This window comes from Polypterus senegalus, chromosome 1 (assembly GCF_016835505.1).
Source record: "Polypterus senegalus isolate Bchr_013 chromosome 1, ASM1683550v1, whole genome shotgun sequence".
Classification (NCBI taxonomy): Eukaryota; Metazoa; Chordata; class Cladistia; order Polypteriformes; family Polypteridae; genus Polypterus; species Polypterus senegalus.
In genome coordinates, this window is record NC_053154.1 from 276330234 (window position 1) to 276349934 (window position 19701).

Consider the following 19701-nt stretch of genomic DNA (forward strand, 5'->3'; position numbering starts at 1 on the left):
CCCGCTCAGCTGGAAGCCATGAACCGACTAATCTGACATTACATCCAGTTTTTGTATGGTGTATGTGTACATACATAAACAACCTGTTTTTGCCCACTTAAAATGGCAATTTACAGCAGTGTCCAGATTTACTAACATAAGCGGAGCATTACTGAACTCCTTTTGCAGTAAACAAGCACAGTGAAAATGATGCTGCTTTTATTGACCTTAAGCAGTGAAATTCCACTAATGCGCAAGTCATCTGCAAGTTTAACAGTTCAGTGGAACTCTGTTTCACAAACATAACACAAATGTCAAAATTGTCATTTATGTATTGTTGCTTCTTCTCACACTAAGCTTCATGGGTTTCCCCCACTCCCATCCTGCTGCCTGTTCTGAATGAATAAATCTGTTTTGAATCTGTACAAATGTAATTCACATTCACTTTTTTGGCATATGCATACTTCCATGCTCGAATTTAAGTTTTTAAAGGAAACCCCTGGTGTGAAATTTTCTACTTGTGGCACCCAAAGTTTAACCTATAGTATGCAATGTGCACATTTTTTGAATGAGGCTTTAACACGGGCAGTTTTTGAATCAGTTGCTTATTCTGTAGTTGAACCAATGGTTAATGGTAAAATAAAGCATTAGCTGCTCTTTGATCTTTCATTTAAAGTAAATTTGTATATTGTTCCATGGTCTGGGCAGTTTTCATGGAGAATTGCAGTGATAACCTTACCCATCATCGCTTACACTAAGACACTAAACACTGATTATAATCACTTTTAAAATATTTACAATTTCATTTTGTTTTTATTCATTTTGTGGTGTATTTAGACCATTGTGTGTGTATGAATGTGTATTTATTTACTATATCTATCTGTTTGTGCATTTATTTATTTAAAGGGCTTCTGTAAAAAAGCTAAATTTCCCCCCAGGGTAGATATTAGTATATTCTTTACCTAAAGGTGACATGTTTTTGGATTGCTTAAATATTTATTGGATTATAATATACCTGATTAATTCTATAAATTTATATGCATATTATTCACATAATTGGTTATACAATTATTTTCTTAGATATCTTAATTTGTATCTTAATTCTTTTTTATTTATTTTAATAGATGTCCCCAGGGTCTTTGATCCAAAAATTCCTTTAGTGGCTCGTGAGATAATGCAGCGAATGATTCGACAGTTCGCTGCGGAATATACCTCAAAAACCAGCTCTCCTCAGGACTCCATCCAGCCCAACGGCACCAAGGACCAAAGCCTGCCGAAAACATCCTCATTTGCTCCTGCAGAGAATCCTGTGCTCAGCAAGCTTCTCATGGCTGACCAAGATTCTCCTCTTGATCTTACTGTCAAAAAGGTTGAGACTGAATCTAGTGACCAAGGTAATTGTATTTCACTCATTGCTTTTGACAGTTTTATATTTAAATAAAATATTGTGCTTGCTGCAAAAGACTTGTCAATGTGGCGGCTGTATTTGTTGGGTTTTACTTTAGCTGACATAATTTCAGTTCTTTCCTTAATTCATAGTTGCAAGAGGTTTCTACCCTCAGAAATGTGACCACTCAGTAATGTCCCATTCACCTGTCTGTATTATTCAGGTTTACAAAAAGGACATGTCAAAGTATTTGTGTCATGAGTTTTGTCATATGGGATTATATTTTATTTAATAGGTTTTATAATAACTTCCTTTCTTAATTGTTTCCCAAAAGCTCCATTACCGATGGAAAGAAACTGAAGAGCCTAGGGCTATCAAATTAATCAAAATTTAGAATTTGAATATTCATATTAAAAATTGAATATTTAAAAGTAGGTTATAAATAATAGGTGGTACATGTAATTATACTATAACTAATTTCACATTTTTCTCCTGGTGTGTTGGTATAACATGAAATACTTATGACTCATGCAGTCCTACTTAAAAATGCAGATAAAATAGGGCTGTGAGTTTGAATGTTACCAATTGAATATGATTTGAATTTATTTGAAAAAGTTTTTTATTTAAAGGCAAGAGCAGACATTTAATTGTATACTGTGTTCTAAATTATTATGCAAGTGACATAACATGATTTTATTAAATGTATACTTTTTACTTTATCGGTGGAGGTTTTTCCTTTTATTTCTCATATATTTGAATAAGCATCAGACACGGCAGGACGTTTAATAAGTTTGGCAGGTGATCATTATTAATGGGAAACTAATTAAAGACATTGTTCCATGTTATTAAGCAACTTTCAGTTCTTATGCAATAAGGGGAGCAATTAAGGTTTTTATGAAGGTGAAAAGAATTAAATAGTGCAATTATTGCAAAAGGCATGAAAACAGTTAACATTTTACAAAAACTGAAAGAAGATTATTGAATTGTGAAAATATATGTAAGTGATGCAGAGTATAGCCAAATTTGGTCAGATAATGACTTATTCAGAAATGTTTCTGTCAGAAAAATTAATCATATTAAAAGGGAAGCTAAAAAATGCTGGCATTTGAAATTGGAGTCCCAAGAACCAGTATCAGAAAAACTCACTTGAGCAGTGGTGCTTCTTCAGCAATGAATGATTTCTCATGAACCAATCGGGTTGGAACAAAAAACCTGAAGCCACTGCCAGAACAAAAGCCGAAATGTGCTTACGCACAGAAACATCAAGATACAGGAATCTGTGCGTACTCCAACTTCCACGTTCTTCCGCTACATAAATCCAGATCAGCGTGAAAAGTAAAGCTCGTGCACGCACTTCATGTAACGCCCCAACTCCTCCCAGAATTACGCCTCTTTGAATATGCAAATCAATATAAATCGCCCTTAAGCACAGCCTTCTGTGAAAAGACAATGGGAAAAGCACGGGGGAAAATATAAGAATTTCAGCGAATACCAAGTGGAGGCAAAGGAAAAACATACTATTTGTTCAAATAAATCGTGGTATAATCAACAAAAGGAAGTTGATCAAGTGACATAGCGTGTTGGAGAAACTTGAAAGCTCACGTTCACAACATCGCACAGTGCCGGAAATAAAGAACTCACATATCAAAGTCACCTTGAAAAGGAGAGTTGTAGCCCACTGTCTGAGTGTCATATGAAAGCTTATTAGGGTACAGAGAAAAAAAAGGCAAACAGTGGGGAAAAAGCACGAAATGTCAACTTCAATCTCGAAATTTCCACTTTAATCACGTAGTTTATTTTGTCATTAAAATAGAACATCATAAACTTAATCTTAACATCGTTTAATTAATCAGTTTGTTAAATCACATCACAATTAAAGTAGCACGTTTAATGCTTTGTTTTGTATGTGATCTTCTATGTGCTCTATGTGTGTGAATCACCACGTGCTTCTTAAACCAGCTCTCTTCCTCTGGACACAGGACACAGAATCCATTACATTAATGATATTACAGCTGTCTGAATAACTAAAATACTGAGATGTATACGTGATATTATTTTCATGATGATAGTTAAAGCATGTTATTGATTGTGGGCGACCTTCGATGATATTATTTATTAGAGCAGTACTCATGGGCGGCTCTGTCCAATAGAGAAAGTCCAATGTCAGTATGGTATCTTATGCACGGTGGATGGCCACGTCCGTTATGGACACTGCATAGCCGCCTCGCACTCATGACACAAGTGTTTATCCTTTGTCGAAATTTGCCGCTGCGTTTTTAGCTGTGTCGTTATTTTCTCTTTCTGTTTTATATTCAATATATATTGGCATGGCCGCCCCTGCAGTCCTTGCTTTTCTTTCTCCAAGTAACCGATCCCCACACAATCAGCTCTGTAATAGACGTTAAGCCATCTGTAAACTTAGAGCGTCGATTCTTCAAAACGTACAGTTTGAAGATACAGTGATATAAATACTCTTGAGTGGTGCAGTGAGAGTAATATGGAAAAAGATGATCCGCTGTGGCAACTCCTAACGGGAGCAGCTGAAAGAAGAAGGTGCAGTTAGAGTAACAACGCTAAAGCAGTTATGGTATTTGGAATACTATGGCTATTCCCTGGACCATTATTATATTACAAGTTAATTCAATCAGATGCATTACACTAATAAACAATATGCGGTTAGTTTCAGTGTATTTATAAAGCCATGTCAGGAAAATAGAGTAACCACACAGGAACAGTAGCACTGCTCTATTAGAATAATAACTTTTGATCTGACAGAACTCCCAAGTCTCTCTTACATCTTTCAGGAATGAATTAGCTGAATGTAGTCAAGTTTTTCATTGCAGTATTATATTTAGGTATTTTCTCCTTGATAATTATTGGTTTAGCAAATGGTTTTGTTTACAGCAGTTAAGAAAAATTTGGTAAACGTAAAGTCGGAGTATTTTTCAGGAAACTATTAGCAAATAACACTAGCAATTTTTAAAAGAACAAAACATGAAGCATAATTGGTAGAGAGAGTGTGCAAGAACTATGGGTGTCAACCTCTTGGCTTTATCACTTAAATACATTCATCAAATCATATTGTACATATTTATATGCTGTGCATTGATTTGATCATTTTTGAATGAATAGAAAAAGTGATCGTTTACTGTTGATTATTTGGTTTGAATAATAACCTACGCCTTATTCTTTTCTGGAAAGTTATGCTCTATTGATGGGTGGTTATTCTTGTTGTAGCTTTCTTTGAATTTTTAAATCATGTTAGAATAGGAAGAACAGAATCAGTCAAGAATACAATTAACAAAACATTCCAAACATTTTTGTTTAAAATTGAAACCAGTCTCGAAAGCAATTTAAACTGTATTAGGTAGTTCCTTTTGTATACTGAGACAGCAATGAGATAAGGAAAGGCTCTGTATCTTTATTTCAGAACAGCATAAAATGAGTTATTGTCAAATTTCTAAAAGGCTTTGAACCATTCCTGACAGTGTAGATGGTTTTGTTTTGTAGTCTGCAGATGTGTAGTATGGATTAGAATTTTATTGGTTTTATTGTTAGTAATTCCAGAATATTTTTATATGCAGTCAAACTTTTACATTTCATGTACAAAATAACACACCATCTTCTGTTACAAAGGCCTGCATGATTTTAGCTCTTTTGACATTGACTCTGCAGCCCTGACTGTATGTATGGTTTTTAAAACAACCTGGTTTACTCATTGCCAGATTTCTAGGTACTAAATTTCATACTGTTTGAAGCCGTCCTAAAGTTACCCTTTTTTTTTTTTTTTTAGAAAAAATAATTAGACAATGCATTAACTCAGTCATAAAGATATGGGTATATAATTTTATCTAGCAAGAAGTAAAACCTTTTCCTGACTATATATTTTAAGTTTAAATAGCAAGACTTGTCATTAATATAAATATATGCCCCAGAACTAGGCCATATCAGATATAAACCCAACAACGCTTTAAACTCAAGACTTCGCTTCGTCCATTTCCTGCAACTTTGATTTCATAAATTCTTCATACTAAACTCAGTTTACATTTTCTGCACTCAAAATGAAGAGCAGACGTTACAAATATTCTGAAAAGAATCTGTAGAAAATTGTTTTATTTATAAATTAGTACACCATAACTTTTAAAATTCATTCACATTTTTACCAAACAAAATGCACTTTGAACGTTTTTTATTGGCATACGTGTTAGAATGAGCTTCTAAACATAAAATTTTATATATATATATATATATATATATATATATATATATATACACACATACCCACACACACAGTCAAAGTAAAAAGTATGTGAACCCTTTGGAATTATCTGGTTTACTGCATGAATTGGTCATAAAAATGATCTGATCTTCATCTAAGTCACAGGTTCTGATATACACAATGAGCTTAAGCCAATGACACATGTCTTTATTTTACAAATGCATTCAATGTTCACAGTGGTAGTGGAACAAGTAAGTGAACCTTGGGATTTAATAACTAGTTGACCCTTCTTTGGCAGCAATGACCTCAACCCAGCGCTTCTTGTAACTGCAGATCAGACCTACACATCGTGCGGGGGGAATTTTTCCCTGCAGAACTGCCTTAACTGTTCCATATTCTTAGGTTGTCTTCTGTGTATGGCTCTTTTCAAGTCATTCCACAGCATCTCAATGGGATTGAGATCTGGGCTGTGACTGGGCCACTCCAACAGGAGGAGTTTGTTCTTCTGAAGCCATTGTGCTATGGATTTGCTGCAGTGTTTGGGGTCATTGTCCTGTTGTGTCACCCAGCCTCTTCTGAGCCTAAGTTGATGGACAGACACCCTCACATTATCCTGGAGAATTTGTTGATAAACTTGTGAATTCATTTTTCCCTCAATGATGGCAGGCTGTCCAAGCCCGGATGCAGCAAAGCAGGCCCAAATCATGATGTTCCCTCCACCATACTTTACTGTAGGGATGATGTTTTGATGTTGATATGCAGTGCCCTTTTTACGTCAAATGAGGTTCTGCTTGTTCCTCTCAAACAGTTCAATTTTGGTTTCATCACTCCACAAAACATTTTCCCAGTGCCGTTGTGGAGTGTCCAAGTGCTCTTTCGCAAACTTCAGGCTTTCAGCAATGTTCTTTTTTGATAGCAGTGGCTTCCTTCTTGGTTTCCTGCCATGGACTCCTTTCTTGTTCAATGTTTAGCATATAGTTGACTCATGAACAGAGATGTTAGCCAGTTCTAATTACTTCAAGTACTTTGCTGTCACTGTAGGGGTCTTCTTTACCTCATTGCTGATCTTTTTGTTGTGCTCTTAGGGTCATCTTGGCAGGGCACCCACTTCTAGGCAGAGTAGCCACAATACCAGATTGTCTCCATTTATAGACAACTTGCATAACAGTAGACTGATGAATATCTAAAATCTTTGAGATGACTTTGTAACCCTTTCCAGCCTTATGTAGATTAACAATTCTCGATCATAGCTCTTCAGACAGCTCTTTTGTATGAGGCATGATTCCCATCTGGATATGTTTTTTGTCAAAAACTCAAACTTTATAGTGTTTTTTTTTATCAATCTAAGTAATTCTAGGCCACACCTCTCAACTCGTTTCATTAAATGGACTCCAGGTGTGCTAAATTCTGACTGTAATGAGCTTTTTAAAAAGTCATTAGCTTAGGATTCACTTACTTTTTCCAACCTTCAGTTTCACAGTTTGAATGATTTACTCAATATGATCAAAACTTCTCTAAACATTTGTGTATCTTAAGTTATAGGAAGACTGTGTTTGTTCTTTATTGTGACTAGTGGTGCAACGGATCAAAAATCTCAAAGTTCGGATCGGATCACGGTTTTAAGTCACGGATCGGATCAATTTTCGGATCAGCAAAAAAAAAAAAAGACAAGACAAATTTAACTCTCCATTTATTTGGTTAAGTATTTTTTGCCCATTAAAAAACATTCAACTCAAGACTCATTCCACTCAATTATATAAATACAAATTAAGGTGCAATATAGGGCATAACTATTTCCTTTAATGTGGACACAATCAAAAACTTTAAATGCAATTTAAGGCATCATTGCTTCTTACTTTGGACATGGAGAGAGAAATAAAAACTAGCTTATGTCCACATCATCAAAAAAGAAGAAAGAAAGCAAAGCAGACCTGAGCTTATAATTTCAATTTTTTTTTTCAAAAACATGAGGATGTCTACATTTTCTGGGGAATGTGTAGATACCACCTCCTTTTTGATGGTGTCAGCAAAAGCCTTGCTGACCATGTTCTTCTGTGCAAAGGTCTCGCCAAAAAGCTCCGCCATTGCCGAGGTGATGTGTCTGCTCCTGTTGGTGCTGCATATTGACGCTGCAGGGAAAGTTACATTATTGATTAAAACTTTTTTTTAAATGATGCTGGAGGTTTGTCGAGCTCCTCTGCTTAAACTGCTACTGCTGGCCATGGCCACGCGTATGAAGCGGCAAACCACACAAAAGTCGAGCGAAAGTACATGAGAGAGGTTGAGTTAGTGCGTGACAGAAAGAGGTTGAATTGCAGTTCAGTGCGCGAGAGCTACTGAGTTGAGTTGCGCGAGACAGAGACCGAGTTAGTGCGCGAGAGAGGTTGAGAGAGTGTGCGAGAGACACGCGCACAATACAGTGGAGGTTTTTTTTTTCTCGGATCTTCGGGTCACGTGCGTACCGAACTGTGGACAGGAATCAGTTAGGATCATGGATTAACAGTGATCCGTTGCACCACTAATTGTGACTGCCATGAAGGTACTACAATGTTTTTTTATATGAATTAGACATAAATATAGATAATTCCTAGGGGTTCACATACTTTTTACTTTGACACTGTATGTGTAAATATTATGAAATATTCATATCCAAAAAAATGACTACATTATGAACATACTTAACTAAAGCATATGTACTATATATCTAAATGGAGGCCAGGAATTACTCTTTCAGTATATGTACACCACATCTTGTGAAGACAGTATGTTGTGAAATTAAATTACAGCACAATAAAGTTGCAATTTCTGTTTTTACCAAAAAAAGTACATTGATTATTAAGTGTTCTTCTAATCACTGCAAAGACAGCATAAAATGCATGCCTAGATGGCTAAGTACAAAAAAAGACTATTTCACTGCCTTAATTGTTACAAAATTCAGAATATCTTTCCAAAAAATAAGTTCATAACGTTTTGATTTGTAATTTCTCTGGTAGTGGAATAAGATCATGAATGCTTGAAATGATCAAAATAATACTCTGGTAAGAATGAGTAATACATAGCAGACTTCAGAAAATGTGTAAAGAAGAAAGCACCAAAAAACAAAACCTTATTTAATAAAAAATATGTCAAACCCAGTTTCACATCCCAATTACAAAAATGGTTCTAAAAAATTTATTTACAATAAAAATTTTAAAACTTAATGATGTTTTGTGACACTGTATAGAACAGTTTCAGTCTAAATGCACATACATTGGCAGTTTTAAGGTTTCACACAGCCATAGTGTCCTTAGTAACATATCCTCACCCTCCCTCAGTGGCTGTTTGTAATGTGTGGGTGAATGTGTGTGTCTTTGTCTGTATGTATATATGTATTTGTTTATAAATGTTTGGGTATGTAAGTAGAAATGCACATATTGTTATATATAATTACACAAATTATTTATAACAGTATTATGAGTTGTTAAGTAATTTGGAACACATACACAATCAAAATGTAGAAATACAGGGACTAAGTGCAGAGCATTAGCACCTGTGTATACAATATGGAGGAAAAAAATGCATCACCACCTCTTTCACGTTGGCAGTATATTGAAAAGAAAGCAGTACAAATTAACAGCTCACCTACTCTATACTGTAGCTTCATCAATTACACTGGAAGAAAGCAAGATAAAAAAAAAAAAATCACTTACATTATATGAAAAAAACTCCTTAACCTTGCCCCCATGCAGTGAAAATTGACAACATACTAGAATAATGCATGACAAATAAATCTTGCCAAAAGTATATTGAAAGAAAAAAGTTATCCTCACCCTAATCACCATTTAAATATATATATATACAGGTATATATTTATATAAGAGAATATATATATATTCTCTTGCAAATAGCATTCCACTGAAATGCCTGTGGCAGATATTTGAAGTTTTCTGTTTCTCTCAGTGGAATTTAGTAAATTTAGCCAAGGAATCACTTTGTTTCCCTTTCAATATCTATTGTAGCACAAAAATAGGCAATAACCAATAACTTGAGCCCTGAAAATGTGTATCCAGTTTGAAAAGAAAAAAAATGTTTTTGATTTACAAGTAGGCAATCCGGTAGAAGGGGGTAATAAAGGAAAACCTTGAAACATTCACTTTCAAATTGCCTTATCTTATGATCTACATGACATGGGAAGGCAAACGATAATGCTTAAGAGCTGAAACATCCCTCTGTTTTTACTGGATAAAATCCTGCCTGTCAAATTAACCCTTTTGAAGTTATATGCTCATAAATGAGATGAGGGAGAAGATATGATGCTCATGTTTGTCCTTCTTTGCAAAGAGATAAACATCAAAGAAGGTCTATAGACGCATATAATATAGCATTTTAATGCCAAAAAACAGAACGTCAAGTATAACAGTTTGTAAACAAACAATATCCAGTAATTTTATTTAAAAAAAGTTAATGTGACATGCTGACAGCTATGAATTAAAGGGGCAGAGTTTAGAGACTTAAGCTAAAGTAACCTTTAAGGCAAATAGAAGTTCATATCTTTTAGACAGTCTTGCAAACAGTGATCTTACTTTGGTCATTTAGACTAAGTAATACTTTTATTATTATTAGGACAGAAATATACCTCAGAATATTACACATATTACAAGTAATTATTGTAGAGGAAGACTAATAATCTTCATGACTATTTTTTGTGTAGATGGGGTAATTTTATAATATGCCATGAAATCTTGAAATGGAAAGATGTGAAAGCAATACTGTAATAAGCAAAGTTGGCTTAACCAACAACATTTTAAAGCTCTCAAAATGGATTTATAGTCGTTACATACTAAAAGTTTGCAATCAGGATCCTAGAGGGTAAAGGAAGCATGCCCAATTGATGCAATTTAAATACGGAATATAATAGCAAATCTACAACAGTAAACAACAATGCTCAAAAGGTTTAAGGGAACACTTATTCTTTAGTGTAACACCAAGTCAGTTATGCTTCAGTGATATCAATCGGTCCAGTTTACAGGCATAAGAGATTGGGAATCAACTTCACCTGCTATGGTGCAAATGAAAGTGACAACAGGAGCACTGGAGAGTCAACAACGAAAATGAATCCCAGTGTACGCCATGTGGAATGAACCACAGAGGAAAGAACACCACATACCAAAGAGGCTTCTAGAGGCACTCCATCCGGAGATTCATGTAAAGGCATATAATGTTATTTAGTTGCCGACTTGCCCAATGCCAATACTGTTATACTGTTACCTCTGGCTCTCGTTCACCCTACTAATACTAATGTGTCAAGTATGATTGAGGAAAATTTGTTTGTTAATGAAAAAAGAGCTTGCACACAGACACATACAAGATTTTGTTATTGCCCGTTTTATCCCTTTACAAATTACTTAAGAAACAGATTTGTGCAGCTTTGAACGTGTAATCAGATGCACTCAGTCTTAGGTATAAGTTGTAATTGTTTAGCTTGTAGTGTCATGCATTTGTTACAGCAGATGAAATGACGTGGGGATTAATTGCTTCTAATACAGTGTCCTGATAAAAGAACAGAAGCTTCACATTCATTCTTTGATTGTAATGAGCACATCCGCAGATTTTGTCCACACATCCGTCCATTTTGTAACTGGTGGATTCAGTTCAGGGTTGCGGGTGACACAACTTGCATGCATCCACATACACATATGGGAACTGGCAGTGACAAAACAGTTGTAGCAATTAAGAATACAAATACTGAAGCTTACAATTTTTTTGTCGTTGTCCCTGACCTAATTATATTTTCCTGACATATGCCAAGAAGCTTGTAGCTTATTATCACTGCGCTAAAAGCCCGCTTTTGTGTTGTAAATGTGTGGTTTAGCCGAACAGAGCCTGCTACATCCCCCACCCCACATTCAGTCAGATGAAGGCATCATCCTGATGCGATCCTTACAGTTCAAGTCTGGGTTGAAGTGTTTATCTGGCGATGTGTTTGTAAGGAATTATATAGGTAATGAAATACCATGATTTGAAATACATATATTTTATATGTGTGTTCCATTTCTACAACAATCTGTAAATATAGAATGAAAGATGAAATGCAAGGCAAGAAATATTGAATACACAGCTTAAACAGAAAATGTTAACATGTTGCTCAAGCCCAACTATCAGTTGGTACAAAGCAAAAGATGTTCACAAACGTGTGTGTTTGTGCGTTTCATTTGTTGTCACACTGGTAACATTCTGCTCTATCATGGATCTGCGCAAATGGCGCTCTGGATAAGCTGCTGCTTACCAACCTTGAGGCAATAGGTTTGAATCCCGTGTCATCTTTGCATTTAGCACTTCGAGTAGTGAGCTATTATTATTATTATTATTATTATTATCATATAATAAAAACATATATTTGATGCGAGTTTGTAACATCCTGTGTAAATTTATGGTATTTGTTAAAGATGTTACTTTTCCTAGCACACAGATGTTTACATAAACATCCATTTAACAATTTTTTTTATTCAATTTTATTCTTGAATTCATGAATAAAATTGAATTTGAGTGATTTTTTTCATTCAGTTTTATTCTTGAATAAAACTGAATTTGAATGATTTATTTTCTGAGTTTGGATTCTTGAATTAAAAAAATCATTCAAATGAGATGTTGATGTGAATGTCTGTGTGCAAGGAAAAGTAACATTCTCCATAGACACTGCGGTGTCTCTTTGCTCAACAAGACACCAAGAAGAAATGATTGAGCTGCGTCTGTGTGTCTGCTTTTATCCCTTCAATGCTAACTTTTACAAGTACTATACATTTACACAGGATGTTACAGGCTCACATCAAATGTATGTTTTTATTATATGATGCTAGTAATAACAGCAGCTCAGTACTCGAAGCACTAAATACAGAGATGACGCGGGATTCAAACTTATTACCTCACGGTTGCAAAGCAGTAGCTTATCCACTGCACCATTTGTGCAGATCTGTGATAGAGCCAAGTGTTACCAGTGTGACAACTGATTGAAAATGAAACGCACAAACACACACTTATGCGAAAAATTTTACTTTGTACAGACTCATCATTGGGCTTCGGCAACATGTTAATTGAGTAATTTTATATTTACAGTAATCCCTCCTCGATCGCGGGGGTTGCGTTCCAGACTCCCCCGCGATAGGTGAAAATCCGCGAAGTAGAAACCATATGTTTGTATGGTTATTTTTATATATTTTAAGCCCTTATAAACTCTCCCACACTGTTTATAAATATTCCCCGCACAGTTATACAGCATAATCCCTTTGTATTCTCTTAGATATTAGGTAAGATTCATTGAAATTATGTATATAAACACACTGTTTATATACAGTAAAACCTAAATATTATTTTAAAGATATCGAGTGTCTCTGATATCACATATATTACAGCCATTACGATAGACAGGCCACCAGCAATAAATACGTACAATGCAAGAAAAATAGTTAACAGTAAATGTGTGTACAGTGACACTAAGCATATGTACATGTACTAAGTACTGTAAGTAGAAAATTAATTATGGTTACTCACCAACAAAGACACGATGACTTGCCCGATAACAAAGAGTTTAATTTTACTGCCCAACAAAGTAGAGCGTTACAGCCCTTAAAGGAGCCACTTCAGGCGATTGTGTAGCACTGCCGTTGTTGTTCTTCTGGCAGTCTTCAATCCAAATTCCTAAAGCAGATTCCATCCAGACTACTACCTTATTACATCCACTTACAACTCGTTTTGGTCCCTGGTTAAAAGGAAACTGCGGCCATAGATCTTATATTCCTTTCCTACTTTTTAAATAAAAAGAATCATAGCCTCATTGATGCTGTAATGGCGTCCTACAGAGAGAGATTTTCCCTGTAGATTTTCCCTTCCTTCAACAAATGCAAAACGTTTACCTTTTTGAGTCGATCATTTTGGAGCCATAATGAAGGGCTTGACTATGCACAAAGATAAACACAAAAGAGCACAAAAGTTAACTCTTTACACAGTGAAACACGTTGATGCTGAATGAGCGAGACGAGACTTCCTGGTTAACACTGCATTCAGCACACAGGAACTTAACTGCGTGCTCTGATTGGTTAGCTTCTCAGTCATCCGCCAATAGTGTCCCTTGTATGAAATCAACTGGGCAAACCAACTGAGGAAGCATGTACAGGAACTAAAAAGACACATTGTCTGCAGAACCCGCGAAGCAGCGAAAAATCCGCGTTATATATTTAGTTATGTTTACATATGAAATCCGAGATAAAGTGAAGTCGCGAAAGTCGAAGCGCGATATAGCGAGGGATTACTGTATTGTTATATTCTTGAATAAAAGCATACTTGTTACACCTTTTGTGAAAGTGTTTATTAAAAACTTGGGCTTCAGTCTTCACACATCCTACACTTCACTCAAAATTGTGTTTACTATGACATATGAAAACATTTTCTGTTTTAGCTGCGTGTTCAGTATTTCTTGGCTTGCATTTCCTCTTTCATTCTATATTTACACAGATCGTTGTAGACACGGAACACACATGAAATGTATGTATTTCAAATCACAATATTTCATTACCTATATAATTCCTTACAAATGCATCGCCAGGTAAATACTTCAACACAGACTTCAGCTGTGAGGATTTCATCAGGGCGATGCCTTCATCTGACTGAATGGTGGGTGGAGGGGTGTAGCAGGCTGCTACATGTAAATTACATTTTTTTTCTGTGGCTATTCGTGAATAAAAGCTCATATTTATTTAATATTTGGACTAAAATCTTTACACATTAAACACTTCATGTCATTATTAGAATAACATGGAAAAAGTTTCTATTTTAGGTATGTGTTCAACATTTCTTGCTTCGCATTTCGTGTCATCCTATGCTTACACTGATCTTTTTAGACATGGAACACACATGTAATGTATGTATTCCAAAAAATGATATATTATTTACCCTATACAACTCAAGGCACCTCACAGCACGATGAAAATACTTGAGCTGGGAGAACTTTAGCTAAGTATTAGGGTGGGATAGCAAGCTGTAATATAGCGGGTCTGTGACCAGTTTTTAAATAATTTCCACACTCAGGCTTAAAGAGGTGGCATAGTAGTGTGACTGGAGCAGTTCCCGGGCGCAATGCGGGCATGGGCGTTTCCGCCCTCAAGTACACAGGTGTGGGATTAGCCATGTCTGTAATTGATGCCAGGAGCTGCTAATCGCTGCACTTGTGCAACATCGCCATTATAGATTGAATAAAAGAACAGAAGTTAAGAATGAAAAGAGGAAGGCTGGAAGCCGTAAGAGCCAGTGCAGAAGCGAGCTCAGCAGACCCGTTGGTGGAAACAGGCAGCTGGTATGAGAGCCCCTGAGGAGGAGTGTTAGGCCAACACTTAGGGGAGTCAGAAAGAAGCGGTCGCTCCAGCTGAGCAGTTTGGAGGAGTGACCGGTAGTGGGGACGACTTGCCGTGGAAGGCAGCGGCAGTCAGGGAGACTTGGGAGAGTTGAGATCCAGCGTGAGTGCTTTGGCTGTTGGGGAACCCAAGTCTCTGTCCGGCTGGAGTTCTATGGAGCCAGGAGTCGGAAGGCTACCAGACCAAAGTAGAAGGCAGTCGCACCTGCAGGTAGGGTGACTTCCCTGTTGCATAGCCCAGATGGGAGGAGCAGTGGAGCCGCCAGCTAAAAGAAGAAAGCACCAGGTTTTTAAAGAAGGGACTGCTTCCAGCAAGTATTTTGAGCTTGTTTTTAAATGGAATTATTTATTGGGATTTTAACCTCTACTTGTTGTTTTAATGGATTATTTATTTATGTTTTGAAAAGTGCACTTTATTTGTACACTGTTTTGGTTTTGTTTTATTGAATAAAAGCATTTTTGTACTTTCCCCTTGCTTTTGTATGGTGTCCTCAATGTCCAGCTCATCCTGTTACATTACTGATGGTATTGGGTTGAGAGGCTCCCAGAAGAGTGGTGGGAGCATGGAGCAGAGCCCGCATCATAACACAGGCTGCTTGCTGCTTGTGCGGATTGACACATTTGCAAAACAAAACCAAGCTGATGGAGAGGTGCTAAGGAATTTAAGTTGGCTCACGATTACGAGTTTTTTCGTAGGCTTCAAGGATTCTAGTGTTAATCAGTATTTTTCAGTTGCTGGAGAAAAACAATCGGAGAATAAATTTAAAATGTGCACATAGATAAATCTAATAATCACTGTTCAGTTTATGTTCAACAATCACTACATGTGGTTTTGTGCTCATTAGTGTAATATTAGTATAATAGTTTAGAGGTACAGTATATTCTGTGCATATTCATATGTTAAACAAATCTGATTTTGGCTTTGACTAATTTATTTTTAGTTGAATAAAACATATTTACTTTTTCTCTTCTAAAATTTATAAAACTGGACTAAAACTAACATTAACTAAATGACTGAAATGTGACTTAAACTAAAATGCAATTTAGTCAGAAGACTAACACTAAAACTAAATCAAAATGTGTTGTGCAAATTAACAATGAGTAACTGGAATCTGAGCCAGGATGTGATAATGGACTTCACATGTTGGTGGGTGTCTCCTCATTCTGCAAAGTTGAATCTTGATAAGGGAAGGAGGTGCCATGTTTATAAGGGCAGCATTGTGGCACATAGTTTTTGTGTCCTTGGATTTTAACCTTGTTGTTTTTAATGGAATATATTTATTACTGCTTTTAACCTTCATATCCGCACTGTTTATGGATTAAATTATTTATTGAAGAATTGGTGCACTGTGCTGTTTGTTTTTTGGGAATAATTTTAAATAAGTCGTTAACTCGTAGAAGAGCAGCAGCCCAGCAGCAGGACTGGTATCTTTTCCTTTGTGTAATGAAGAACAGGAGGAGCGCTACCAGAGCCCTACAAAATGACCTCCAGCTGGCTACTGGTGTGCATGTTTCTGACCAAACTGTCAAAAACAGACTCCATGAGGGTAGCATGAGTATCTGACATACTCTAGTGGAACCTGTGCTCACAACCCATCACATTGCAGCTCAATTGGCATTCGAGAGAGAATGCCGCAATTGGAAGCTCCACCTTTGGCATCCTGTTCTCTTCACAGATGAGAGCAGGTTCATACCGAGCATGTGTGACAGACGTAAAAGAGTGGAGACTTTGTGGTGAATATTATGCAGCCTGCAACATCATCCAGCATGACCAGTTTGGCAGTGGGTCAGAGTTTGGAGTGGCATATCCTTGGAGGGTCACACAGAACTGAACTTGCTAGGCAACAATGCCCTGACTGCAAATGGATTCCTTAGGGCCATTGTGAAAACTTACGCTGGTGCAGTGGGCTCTGGGTTCCTCCTGGTGCAGGACAATGACCAACTTCATGTGCCTAGAGTGTGTACGCAGTTCCTAGATGATGAAGGCATTGATGGTGTTGACTGTCCCACACAGCCCCCAACTCTCCTCATGTAACGGCCCATCCACTGGTATCTTCTTCATGCTCTTGAGACTTTGCTGGGAGACACAGCAAACCTTCTTGTTAGAGCATTTACTTATGTAAAATCCTGGAGGAGCTGGACTGCCTGTGCAACCAGAATTGGCAGCAGGTACCACTTTATGCTACCAGTAGTGACAAGGACACCACCAAAACTGGAAAAGAATCGGTCAGGAATGATAGCGAGCAGTTGTCTGTGGCCACTTAATCCAAAACCATTATCTTTAAGGCATGTTTTGTTGTTGCCTGTCTTGTGTACCTGTGTCACTTTCATTTGTATCAAAGCAGATAAAGTTGATTCGTAATCACTTATGCTTCCTAGCGGGACAGATTGATATCCCTGAAGCTTAATTGACTTGGTATTAGACTGTGATTAAGTGTTCCCTTAATGATTTGAGCAGTATAGTTAGAAATACAGCATTAAATATTGCAACTGTAAGGCCAGTAATTTGTTCTAAAATATGTCTTCAGTTTGTTACCCAGGTTGATATGGAGTATTATAGGATTTAGTGAGTTGTTAACACCCAACCCCAACAGTCCAAACTCCCATACGACAGAAGGATTCCATTTAACATGGTTTTTCAGAGACCCCCTACACTTTTGCCAATGCCCTATTTTTTTTCAATACCTACCTTCCTAGAAGTAAACAATCATTATATTTCCAGTTTGGAATTCACTTAGGCCATTGATGGGCTGTACGTTTATATGCAAACCTTGACGTTTCAGCTAGGTTGGAGGTATTGGAGCAACTTCAAAACTACACTCCCTGATTGTTCAAGTTAAGTCTGCAGAGCTTGTTCTTTTATCCCTTAATAGGCATTTTCAATTTTTTTCCCAGCTGACATTAAATCCTGAAGTGAGAGATGTTATAAACGTTTTTACTTCTCAAAAAATTTGAAACCTCTCCTCCAGTTTCTATATTTGTTAATGGTTATGGAGGATCAACCTGTAGCAGTTAATACATAAAACTTTCTTCATCTTTGAATTGCCTTGTTATTTAGATTTAACAACCTTTATTGAAAGTATAGATGGCGACATTTGGTGACCTCATCGTCGGCAACAAGCTGATGGAAGGGAAAGAAAAAAAAAGTATAAGTGTTGTTTTTGGAGGAGGGGGTGCCTAAGAAACTCAAGAAATTTTGCATTCAGTCCATCAAGCCTGTTTGTTTAGCTAATAGCTATACTGTTCCATTGACTCATATTGATTCTTAAAGGTTGTCAAGGTTTCTGTTGGAACTACATGTCTTGAGAGTTTGTTCCAGAACTCTTTTTGCTTCCTGGCTTCTTGTCCTTAATCTTAAATGCAGTTCCCCATAGTTTACACTGATGCCTTTTCACCCTTAAGCTGAAAGAATGTTGCTGGATCTACTTTTTCAATGCCTTTGAGTATTTTAAATAATAATCTAGAATATATCTTTATATATTCTTTATGATTTTTAACTTGCAGACGGTGTTCTTGATTTGTCCACAAAAAGAAGTCCAAGCACTGGTTGCACATTTTCAAATACTCCTCCCAATTATTCATCAGCTTTTCTGGGAAAAGGGTAAGAACCATATCTGTTTATTTGTGTACTTTTCATCCCTCTTTACACTAGTACAGTAGATGAACAGATCTTTAAATATTATTTGTTTTTAAAGGATTATGAACAGTTATTTAAGTAAGCATTTTATGTTTGTTAACCCTTTGTCAGTAGTATTTGGAAAGTGACAGGTCATTACTTTATTAAAATTAAAAAAAAAGCAACAAAACATCTGTCAGATTCTGCCTTAAAAGCATGGGTAGGCAGAATGGGTTAGTTGCTAGGATTTTGAGCTTTAAACCGCAAGTCTCCCCTCTTACTCACTGGCCTAGGGAAATTCACTAAACTTGCCTGTTCTCCAACTCCACAAGACGGATAGACAATGAGTCCTGCCCTTTAAGTTGCATTAGATTTAGAGGTTTTCAAATAATGAATCATAATAGTGAACTGAAACCACTTAAAAGTGTGATCCTAGAAAAGAATAATAGAAGGCATCACAAAATGTGTGTATGCTGCTAGTATTTATTTTCTTTCTACAAAACGTACTTTTTAAATCTGTTTTTTCTTGGTGCCATAAGTGATTTTGGAGAAGAATTTTTTAGTGAATATTGTACCCTTTTATTTTAGTAAATATAGCTCAGCATTTCTTAAAGGAGTATTCCCCTCATAAATGATACAGAAATCATTAACTGTTCCATGTTCTTTATATAATGCAGATAAAAACATATGAGAAGCAATAGAGACCAATGCTGTATAATGGCAAACAATGTGAAAAATGTCCATGGCAAAAAAGCCTCATGTTACTTGTGTTGCATAATCCATGTGTCACTAATAGTCATATGCACATAAAGCATGCTTTTTCACTAATATGTTGTTAAGTATATACTTTAAGAATAAGTGCATATCAAACAAGAAACTAAAGCCTCATGGAAGTGAATTCTGAATTGAAGACCCACCTCTCCATCTCATTTATTTGCCAAGATTCTTATCTTCCGTTCAAAAAGTGACTTCTATCAGACTTTAATTTCTTGTTTAATGTGCTCTGATTATTCCGTAAGTATACAGGTGCCGGTCATAAAATTAGAATATCATGACAAAGTTGATTTATTTCAGTAATTCCATTCAAAAAGTGAAACTTGTATATTAGATTCATTCAT

The 19701-nt window shown here is 36.3% G+C and overlaps 1 protein-coding gene across 3 annotated transcripts in view; it reads left to right on the top strand.

Moving 5' to 3' along the window:
• LOC120542463 (ligand-dependent corepressor-like) overlaps positions 1–19701 on the top strand; it is a 271671-nt gene that overhangs the window by 184471 nt on the left and 67499 nt on the right. For all 3 annotated transcript variants that reach the window (XM_039774963.1, XM_039774981.1, XM_039774972.1), the window contains 2 exons: positions 1104–1373; positions 18472–18568. In XM_039774963.1, the coding sequence (XP_039630897.1) occupies positions 1104–1373; positions 18472–18568 (367 nt within the window). The remainder of the gene's footprint in view (positions 1–1103; positions 1374–18471; positions 18569–19701) is intronic.